Raw genomic sequence first — 10942 nt, forward strand, 5'->3', positions numbered from 1 at the left:
GTGGATTTTTTGGAAAGCCAGCTACTGGCTGACATGGCCCAAGAGAGCAGCAGAACTGTAGTCGCTATTAACCTGTATTTAAGCTTGTTTTCAATCAGCTGAACAAATTCTTAAACTCAAATGGCTATCTGGACAATTTTCAATCTGGTTTCCGCCAACATCACAGCACAGAGACAGTGCTCATAAAGATAATAAATGATATTGACTTAAACTCTGATTCAGGTAAAATATCAGTGCTGGTGCTACTAGACCTTAGTGCTGCCTTTGACACGGTAGATCACACCATACTCTTACATAGACTGGAAAACTGGGTAGGGCTTTCTGGGATGGTCCTCAAATGGTTTAATTCATACCTAAAAGGGAGAGGTTACTATGTGAACATAGGTAACCATAAATCTGTGTGGACATCCATGACATGTGGAGTCCCACAGGGCTCAATTCTTGCACTGCTTCTCTTTAATTTATATATGCTCCCAATAGGTCAAATAATGAAAAAGAACCAAATTGCTTACCACAGCTATGCAGATGACACTGAGATATACTTAGCCCTGTCCCCTAATGACTACAGCCCCATTGACTCTCTATGTAAGTGCATTGATGAAATTAACAGTTGGATGCGTCAAAACTTCCACCAGTTAAACAAAGACAAAACCAAAGTCATTGTATTCGGAAATAAAGATGAAACTCTCAAGGGTAACACACACCTTGACTCTAGGGGTCTAAAGAGACAAAATAAAGTCATTAATCTTGGTGTAATTTTAGAGTCTGACCTTCATTTCAGTAATCATGTGAAAGCAATAAGCAAATCAGCTTACTACCATCTCAGAAATATACTGTAGCCAGAATTAGATGTTTTGTCTCAAGACAGGACTTAGAGAAACTTGTTCATGCTTTCATCACCAGCAGGGTGGATTATTGCAATGGACTCCTTAGTGGGATCCCCAAAAAGACCATTAGACAGCTGCAGCTCATACAGAACGCTGCTGCCAGAATTCTGACCAGAACCAAAAAATCTGAGCACATCACTCCAGTCCTCAGGTCCTTACACTGGCTTCCAGTTAAATTTAGAATAGATTTTAAAGTATTGTTACTCGTTTATAAATCACTTCATGGCTTAGGACTGAAATACATTACAGATATGCTAATTGAATATAAACCAAGCAGACTACTCAGATCATTAGGATCAGGTCAGTTAGAGATACCAAGGGTTCACTCAAAACAAGGTGTATCAGAATTTAGTTATTATGCCACCTATAGCTGGAATCAGCTTCCAGAAGAGATCAGATGTGCTTCAACAGTAGACACTTTTAAATCAAGATTATAAACACATCTGTTTAACTCTGCATTTACTAAATGAGCACTGTGCTGCTTCACACTGACTGCACTTTTTATCCAAAACACTTTTACTCCTGTTTTATTCTTTTTAACATATTTTAAACTGTTTTTATTAAAATCACATTTATTTTCTTTAATTGTTCTTTTTTTTATTATGATTTTATCGTATGTCTCTTATTTTTACATATATTTTTTTCTCTCTTATAAACTGTTTTCTAATTTCTATGTAAAGCACTTTGAATGACCTCTGTGTATGAAATGTGCTATACAAATAGACTTGCCTTGCCTTGCCTTGCCTTGTATTTTAAGCTGATCAACATGAGCTGGGTCTGTTGGAAACTTTAAGGCCAACAAGGATTGGTTAATGTCTTGTTCACTTGTACCCTGAACCTGGTATTCAATATCTGCTCCTGCAGCTCCTTTCCTCTGTTATCTCTCTATCCTTTTCTTGACTCATCTCTTTTTGTACCTCCCTTTCCATCTCTTCCTCTTCCTCATTGAGCCTAATGTCTCCTTGTATTTCCTCACTTTCTTCCTCATTGGCTCTAACATCTCCTTCATCTTTCTCACTTGTCTCAACTGCTTTCCCTTGAATCTCTTCAATACTTTCCTTATGTGAACTGCAGCTCTCTATGAAAAAACAAATGGCCATATAATGAATAGAATTAATGGGGACTCCATTTTGGTCCCCACTGGCTTTCAATATATGGACAAAACAAATCTTGTAAATATTCAACAGAAGAAAGTCATACAGAATGGAAACATATAGATGATTAAATGAGAGAATAATACATTTGGGTGATTTATTCATTTAACAAAAATGTCTAAAATATTGTTTAGACTGTAATATAAGTAATAGCTTACTAGCTTAAAAAAACAAAAACAAACATACAAACAAACAAACAAACATTCATCTTTCATGAATGTGAAATCATTCATCTTTATTCTCTCTTCTCAGCCAGCTTGTGAGAGGGATGCTACCTTTAGCTGCATCAGAGAGTTCCTTGTGTTTTTTTCTTTTGATCCTTTCTTTCCTTGGCATTCTATTAAATTTGTTGATAGACATAGAATGCACACATCAAGCAAAAATAAGGAGATGATGATAACAGTGAGAATCAATAAGTTAATCATGTTGAATTCATGTTTAGTTTTGTTGATATTGAAAACTTTATTTGTATTACATGGATGAAGCGTTAGCTTCATTAAATCAAAGATATAAATGGGTTTTACGTTAGAGTTGGACGTGGAATTAGATTTAATTTCACTAAATGCATTTCCTCGAGCTAATGACATGAGCACATTCTAAATTATACTAGCGCCTGTGGCTAATAATAACTAATGGCCGTGGATAAAAAAAACATTTCAATGTCAGAAACGTGGCAGCAATCGAGTAATACTTATATTATAATTAATCATAAGTCCCGTTCTACCGTATTCGCTAAGTTTACAACAACATTATGGTAGGATAAATGTCCATTTTCCACGTTACCTGTCTGCTGCTCTTGTTTTGAAGACTCGCGGCTAAGATGCGGCTGCAAAGCGCAGTAAAGGTAAATCCACCTTCCGCTCCACCCCCCCCCCCCCTGCACACAAATGCGTTATGGTGACGTATTATAATCACGTCATGATGCAGAAAGTGTTTCAGTTATTTAACATGGTATGTTGTCAGATATGTCAATTTTATTTTATTCTAATAATACTTGAATCAGTTCGATGATCGATCAGTACTCAGTTATGTTAACTGGCAGAAATAATTTGGCATGATGTCAAAAGAGGGCGCAATTTCGACAAAATGATAAAAAAAGAAAAAGAAAAAAAGAAAAAGAAAAAAAGAAAAACACATGTCCGTCGCCCCCAGTTATTTTGCTGAAATAAAAAAAACTTCGGGCTACGCCACGGACCGGCCATGTGGAAGTCATCCTCAGTCTTGAACTAGATCACCATAACATTTACCTCTACAACTACATTTACCCCATATGGCAAACGTCCTTATCCAGACTGACGTACAAAAGTCTCCATTTATAAATACATCACCCTCCAACCAACCAACCACCCCCAAAACCGCTTTTATTTTTTGATTACATATCTAGACAACTCTAGAACCAACTGAGTTAAGCAGATAGTACAGAATCCTACTTTACCAGTAGAATGGATAAAACAAAGGCGCTTATATGAATTAAATATATTATTTCCGAATCTATTTTGGAATCAAGTTTTTTAAACAATTTTCTTTATTCTTTTAGTTCTAATTTTGGACAACTAACCCAAATGTCTGCAGCCATTATACTGTCCATATATATGTCCTTGTCATGTCTGTGCTAACAAATGTAAAGGGATAGTTTTAAGAGCCTTGTGTCCTATGGACTGGTACAAAAATCATTTATTCTTGCATTTCATGATTTTTATATATAGATTTTAATAAAGAAACGGTACGGAAAATAGATATGTACTATAACAATAAGTACTGACAAACGCAGACAGATGTGAAAAATATTATTCACTGTCTCTGTAAACAGTAAAGCCTCTCTTTCATGTGAATAACTAAGAAATATTATAAACCATAATAAACCAACTTTTTCTATTTTGTTATTTGTTATATGTAAAGGTCTCGCATTGTTATATTTTAGCTACATTATTATTTTAGAATTATATATATATGAATGTAGATATAATGATTTGGAATTTTATTACATTAAGAAACGAAAGAAGCCACTGTACAGTATCTGTTAGCCTAGAAAGCCACCACTGACACCACCACCTCCACCAACATCAAAGTGTGCTTTTGTATTTTTTGAAAATAGAAATTTAATTATTTTCATCATTTCAATTAAAAATGAAAATTATTTGAAATAACTTTGCAAGTTGTAACGGAATTCCCCACGGAGAAAATAATTAGCTTAATAAAAAACACAACAGATGACGAGATATTAATTATTTAAACATTTATTTGCATTAACTTTACATTAAGTTTGACTTCAACGCAGAAAACACAGAACAAAGCACATGCAGCATTTAGTTGTACTGTTTTCCGAGTGCGGAGACAACGACAGCCAGGAACTTGTGCAGAGCTGCCTGCACTTCAGCTGTGAAACTAGCACCCAGGACAGAGGCGACTACAATGGTAATGCTGTCAGCCAACAGCTACAGGAGGAAACAGAGCAGAAAGAATGAACACAGGTTAAAGTATAGAACGGATGATTCATGTAGACAGAGTGATAAACTGACAATGAATGAAACTAACAGAATTAGGACTAATGGTTTATAAATAAATCAAATCAGACTCACCCTGAAGTTTTCGGGATCCACGTGTAGTTGTTCAGAGTGCAGCACACTCAACTCGGCGTAAGTGCCCTTAATGTCGTCCATGTTCTTGGCCGCTTTCTCCAGCCCTTGCATTACCGTCAAGCCGTGAGCAGCAACCCTGGGATTTCCCACGATGGCAGCGGCGTTATACAAGTTTCCAAAGCTAGCGAAATACCTCTGGGTCCATGGGTACACGACCAGACACCTGAGAAACATTTAAAAAGTACTCATAAGTTTTATAATCACTCCTTAAGTCATTTATGTATTTAACCATTCCTTTAAGTCAGGTAATACATATTAAAATGATTGTACCTTGCCAGCGCCTGGTGACCGACAGTCTTGTAATCGATCTTGGAAAAGATGTCCTGGATGGTAGCGCGCTCGAAATCTGTCCACTCAACCATGTTGCTGGCTTTTGGAGGTTCTGAATGTTCTGATGAAGTCTTTTTAGGCCGCTTATATATGCATTTGACGGCACCTCCCAAGACCTGACTACAAACATCTGATGGGGTGTGTTCACTCTGACAGTCTGAACAATATTGATTAGATATGAATCGGTCCTTTTCTCTTTTAAATGAATATGATGTCATGGTACATGGCAAAGCTTCCTGTGAGCATAACGATTGTTTTATGGAAACTTGTAAAATAATTATTAGAGGCATATCATGTAGCCCATTGCATTAAATAACATTAGTTAATATCAGTTCTTTACATATTGAGAGAATGAATGAAATAACAAACAGAGACAAATGAAATAACAAACTGATATCAGTCTTAGTTACTGAGCTTAAGCATATCACACTTTTATTCCTGCAATGTAATTTTTACTGGTAAATATCTGCAACAAGATATTTCAAACTGCCAAATACAAAAATCTACAGAAATATCCATACATTTTTATTGTTTTACCTTTAAACTCTTAGCTATTCAGTAGTTTTATTTCAATAGAATTTTATATAGAAAATATGATTTTTAATTTTTTTCTATAAGATTATAGAATATTCATGACTAAAATAATCCACATATTTATTATACACACAATTTGGGCTAATGAATTACGTTCATATTATGTGCATATGTTTATCATATATTCATTTAAGCTGAACCAAACATGGAGTGGGGCTGGTTTAGGACAGAAGTGGCTGGTTCAAGAAATAAATCACTTACAGTATTTAAATTGCTACCATCTAGAAAACGATTAAGGTGCATCATCAGAACCAACAGATAAGAACAGCTTCTACCCCAGGACCAACACGTTCTCACTCCCAACTCGTCACATATGGACGTTTGGTCAGGATCCCCTGGAGTCACATTTTGACGCATGGGTATCCCTTTAGCGTCATTTCAACGTGCAGGGGAACCATAGACTTCTGTAGATCTCTGAACCGGAACCTGCGGCGTTGAAATGTGACGTGTTGGGGAATGCAGTCCGTTTTGTCTTATGAACTGGATCGGGACTACGATAAATAAGAATAAAAAAAAATAGCTTGCTATAAATTAATTATGGCAGGGCTACTCAATCCAGGTCGTGTTTTTATTCACGCCTCTAAACCTGCCTCTTTCTCACCAACTACCTGCATGTCTTCCCTCACCACGTTTATTCATTCATTCATTCATTCATCTTCTACCGCTTATCCGAACTACCTCGGGTCACGGGGAGCCTGTGCCTATCTCAGGCGTCATCGGGCATCAAGGCAGGATGCACCCTGGACGGAGTGCCAACCCATCGCAGGGCACACACACACACACTCTCATTCACACACACACACACTACGAACAATTTTCCAGAGATCACGTTTATTCTATTTATTTATGTATTTATTTATTTATTTTTATTTATTTATTTATTTATTAGGACATTTTTTTAAATTATTTATTTATTTATTTATTTGGACTTTTTTATTATTTATTTATTCATTTATTTATTTATTTATTTATTTGTTGATTAATAAATTCATCAGTGGCGCTGACGTCATTGTATGGAGATCCCATGCTCCATTGCGATTTTCCACTCGGTAAGTAGAACAGTTCATTAATATAATTGGGAACAATACCTATAATTTTTGGAACAAAAACTGTTCAATCAGGAGAAGAAGATGAGTTTAGAAGCTGTAGAAGTGAAAGGTAGCAGTTTCGTGATGCAGTAAATCACAGCAGACATTATAAAAATAGAACTTGCTGCACCAAATGTGTAGTAGGTAGGCTAATATAGCTAATTACATTCAAGTTTGTTTATTTATTTTTCCACATTTAATCATGCAAGGAAATAGAGGAGATTGTATGATATTTGGAAATTGTGTGTTTTAAGTTACCAAGCTCTGCACGGTGGCTTAGTGGTTAGCACGTTCGCCTCACACCTCCAGGGTTGGGGGTTCGATTCCCACCTCCGCCTTGTGTGTGTGGAGTTTGCATGTTCTCCCCGTGCCTCGGGGGTTTCCTCTGGGTACTCCGGTTTCCTCACCCGGTCCAAAGACATGCATGGTAGGTTGATTGGCATCTCTGGAAAATTGTCCGTAGTATGAGAGTGTGTGTGTGTGTGTTGGCACTCCGTCCAGGGTGTATCCTGCCTTGATGCCCGATGACGCCTGAGATAGGCACAGGCTCCCTGTGACCCGAGGTAGTTCGGATAAGCGGTAGAAGATGAATGAATGAATGAAGTTACCAAACTGGCAGTAGCACTTTAATACCTTAGCCATTTATAAATGTTCAGATGAAGAACAGTGTTGCCAGGTTGGTGTGTTTTCTACTAATTGTTCACAAATCCACACAAAAAACTCTAGTAAATACACAAATCTTAGCAATAACAATACAAATTAATTTTGACAATTAATTAATGAAAAACAAAAACAACAATACTGTGGAGCATCACATATTTACAATATGATAAAACAAATTAAGTGTTCTTGTCTAAAGAAGGTTAGGTTGTGACTATGTTGTAAACTATTTTCCATGTCTGTCATTTGGCACATCAGAAATATCAAAATCCCACCTGTCTAATCCCATTTCATCCCACATAGTACAATTTAAAACCACCACAAACTGCCCAATCTGCCAACACTGATGAAGAAAATAATGATAAAAATGTAAGGTGTTCAATTCTGAATTCTAAATCTTTCTTTTTTGTCTCATTAGGTCTTTTAGATTTGCCAGCTTCGAACATCCCTCTATTATTTTAATCCCCTCATCACACACACAAACACACAATAGCAAAAGGCACTTTTAAGAGCCACGTCTGTCTTGTTATCCTGCTCTCTCTCTCTCTCTCTCTCTCTCTCTCTCTCTCTCTCTCTCTCTCTCTCTCTCTCTCTCTCTCTCTCTTTCACACCCTCTCTCTCTGTCTCTTTCTCTCACTGTTTACATCTGTTGCTGTTGTTGTTATTGTTGTATCTGTTCGTCTTTCTGTCTGTTTCTGTTTCTGCCCCTCACCATGAGTGATTCAGAACTACAAGAACAGTTTATGCTGCTGGATAACCTGGTTGAGCATCAAGAAATCAATGATGAGCTCCAAAGTCTTGATGACTTACTTCAAGAGGAAGCAGCACCAGTAAAAACAGCTGAACCAAGGGTACATGGGAGAAAGAGAGACAGTGATGGAAACATTGTCTATGCAAGACCAAGATCAAGCAGGAATCAGTCAAATGAGGGTCAGTATAATTTTTCATTCAAGATATGTTGAACATCTGGATTGTTTAGGCACTTATGAATGTATCAAACAAGGAATATGATGGAAACAATCAAACCAGAAGCACTTATTTTTAACATGAAAATAAATTGTATTTGTGTAAAGAAGTATAAACTTCACTAAATGATTGGTCTTGGTAAGGTTTGTTTGAAGCAGTTTGTTCTGAGTGTGTTGTGAGTGGCCAACCAGCTTTTTTTTATGATCTGCTTCTACAGCAAGCATTTTTTTTGCTTTCCTCATCTATTTGACAACTTATACAGATAACTGCAAGCAATTGAACTGTCTACATTTGGGTTTGGGAAATAAAAAGTCTGCTAGTCCTCTCGACTAAATGTTAAACAGTGAGTTGGGACCAATTTACACTGGTAATAAGGGAGATAAAATTGTGGGACTATTTTAACAGAGTGTTTCGTGCAAAGATGATGAAGATGATGCATCAGCTCTTGGAACCTCAAGAGATCCTCTCCTAGTTTCCTCAAACTGGAGTACAAGACAAAGTCTCATTTCAGAGAAGTGGAGGGCAGAGAGACCCCGCCTGGTGAATACGGCTGTGGCACGAGAAAATGTGGTAAAACACATCTGCCAACTGTGTGGAATCAATCCAGCTGCTGTCCGGTGTTGTGACTGTCGACCACGCCCCTTCTTTTGTGCTGAATGTGATGTCATCATGCACACCAGACATGTTCTCCATAACCGAGATGCCATGACTCCTGGATTCTACCATCCATTGCCTCCAACAACTTTTGTTGTAGATAAGGCTCTTTCCCATTGTGGTAAGTTCTTGTTTGTGTCTGGACAACATAAATATCATTCTAGGAATTGTTAGTCCTCATAAGCTTCACTATTTACATATGCCTTTTTGTCTCTTGTTGTTTGATATTGAATTTATGTGTACACTTCATGTCAGTCAGCTTTTTGAGCTTCTCTGTATACTTTTTCAGCAATGTACTTCAATACCGTAGAATCGCTCCAATGTTATATTACTCAGTCAATCCAGATGAGCTTAATTCAGCTTTGATCTTGTTCAGTGCGCCATGTGCCTGTGGAGGTTCCTGACAAAATTTGCGGTTGTTCAACATAGTCATTGAGGGTCAGCCCAGGGAAGACTGTTGCTGTGATCACAATGAATGGTAAGTGTGTGAAGATAAAAATCTATACATGCTCATGATCACAGCAACGGTATTGAAGTACATTGTAAGATCTACACATGACTTTTGAGTAATGTTTAACAAGTCATGTAAAAAAAGGTTGAAATAATCCTATAATAATGTAAAAAGGTTTACATTAAAGTGGAAATGTTTTTGATTTTTTCAGGACGATATGATCTAAGCATGTCTGAGTTGAGTTGTGAGGCATGCCAAGCCACTTGGGCTGCTGGAGTGGTCGAGTTAAATTCAAAGTGACTACTGGCCTGCGACCCTTAACTTTGCCACAATTTATGCCACAGATGTCTTTTTTCATTTGAAGAAATGAAGATGGCAGCACCAGGACTGTCCTGCCAAGCTTTTTCAAGAATGCTGGATCAGCGAACTGTCCGCTTTGGTCGTGTGAGTATTACATTTATTTATCCTACAGTATTGGTTCTTTCTGTATTCTGGGTTGAAAGGTGTTTGATGCTAATGCATTTGTTTTACATTATTATCTGTTGGTTTCCTTACTTTTATTAGACTGGCAAGATCTCCACAGACAGTTTTCAGAAAAGCTTTTTTGAGTGGGAGGCTGTCCGTTTTGAGGTGGATAAAATCTGCAAGGAAGAGCCTTTCATCTGTCCTGCATGCACCCCAGATATTCTGGCAGTTTCAGTAGATGGAAACCGCAAGCTTTACCGTTTCAAGAATGCAGCTAGGTATACCAAAACTGTGTATAATGTCACACTGTTGAAACAATATTAATAAGAAAAAATAGCCATTTAATGTGCACACTAAAGTTAAATTAGATTACAATGTATCATGAACGGGGGGCACGGTGGCTTAGTGGTTAGCATGTTCGCCTCACACCTCCAGGGTCGGGGTTAAATTCCCACCTCCGCCTTGTGTGTGTGGAGTTTGCATGTTCTCCCCGTGCCTCAGGGGTTTCCTCCGGGTACTCCGGTTTCCTCCCCAGTCCAAAGACGTGCATGGTAGGTTGATTGGCATCTCTGGAAAATTGTCCCTAGTGTGTGATTGCGTGAGTGAATGAATGAGTGTGTATGTGCCCTGCGATGGGTTGGCACTCCGTCCAGGGTGTAACCTGCCTTGATGCCCGATGACGCCTGAGATAGGCACAGGCTCCCCGTGACCCGAGGCAGTTCGGATAAGCGGTAGAAAATGAATGAATGAATGTATCATGAACTTTTGTGTACCTGTTTTTTTTTTTTTGTATAGATCTTCAGATATTTGGCCATATTTCACTTCAGGCCATATTTGAAGACGTCTTTATAGCTAAGGATGAAGATGTGACAAGATTTGTGGACTACATTCACAAGGCATCCAAACATGTACTGTAAAATCACAGATGATTAGACTTTATACAGGAGTACAATTGCCTCCAACTACAAATTTTCTATATTATAGGTCAGTGGAAGAGGTGTTTGTGGAGGGGAGTGGTCAGCAGCCAGAGAGACCTCCCAAAGATCTGCTAGCA

General features: G+C 37.8%; 1 protein-coding gene and 1 long non-coding RNA gene across 2 annotated transcripts; one reads left to right on the forward strand and one right to left on the reverse strand.

Annotated features, from left to right (window-relative positions):
- Positions 1 to 4340: 4340 nt before the first annotated feature.
- On the reverse strand, positions 4341 to 5166 carry LOC132864000 (hemoglobin subunit beta-like). Its single transcript, XM_060897142.1, has 3 exons — positions 4951 to 5166; positions 4621 to 4843; positions 4341 to 4476 (listed from the first exon to the last, which is right to left on the reverse strand). The coding sequence occupies exons 1-3, from the start codon at positions 5040 to 5042 to the stop codon at positions 4348 to 4350; spliced, it is 444 nt and encodes a 147-aa protein (XP_060753125.1). The 5' UTR covers positions 5043 to 5166; the 3' UTR covers positions 4341 to 4347.
- A 4181-nt stretch (positions 5167 to 9347) lies between these two features.
- Positions 9348 to 10149, forward strand: LOC132863837 (uncharacterized). The gene is made up of 3 exons (XR_009650155.1): positions 9348 to 9450; positions 9768 to 9867; positions 9988 to 10149. It is a non-coding gene; the product is annotated as an uncharacterized LOC132863837 (long non-coding RNA).
- Positions 10150 to 10942: the final 793 nt, after the last annotated feature.

The sequence above is a fragment of the Tachysurus vachellii genome, chromosome 21 (assembly GCF_030014155.1).
Source record: "Tachysurus vachellii isolate PV-2020 chromosome 21, HZAU_Pvac_v1, whole genome shotgun sequence".
Classification (NCBI taxonomy): domain Eukaryota; kingdom Metazoa; phylum Chordata; class Actinopteri; order Siluriformes; family Bagridae; genus Tachysurus; species Tachysurus vachellii.

What these genes read in the sequence shown, in the direction of transcription:
- LOC132864000 (XM_060897142.1), bottom strand. Translation starts at nt 5,042, where the DNA reads ATGGTTGAGTGGACAGATTTCGAGCGCGCTACCATCCAGGACATCTTT. An exon ending in GGTCACCAGGCGCTGGCAAG is followed by an intron (nt 4,844 to 4,950) that starts GTACAATCATTT and finishes AATGTTTCTCAG; the next exon opens with GTGTCTGGTCGTGTACCCAT. An exon ending in TGGATCCCGAAAACTTCAGG is followed by an intron (nt 4,477 to 4,620) that starts GTGAGTCTGATT and finishes TTCCTCCTGTAG; the next exon opens with CTGTTGGCTGACAGCATTAC.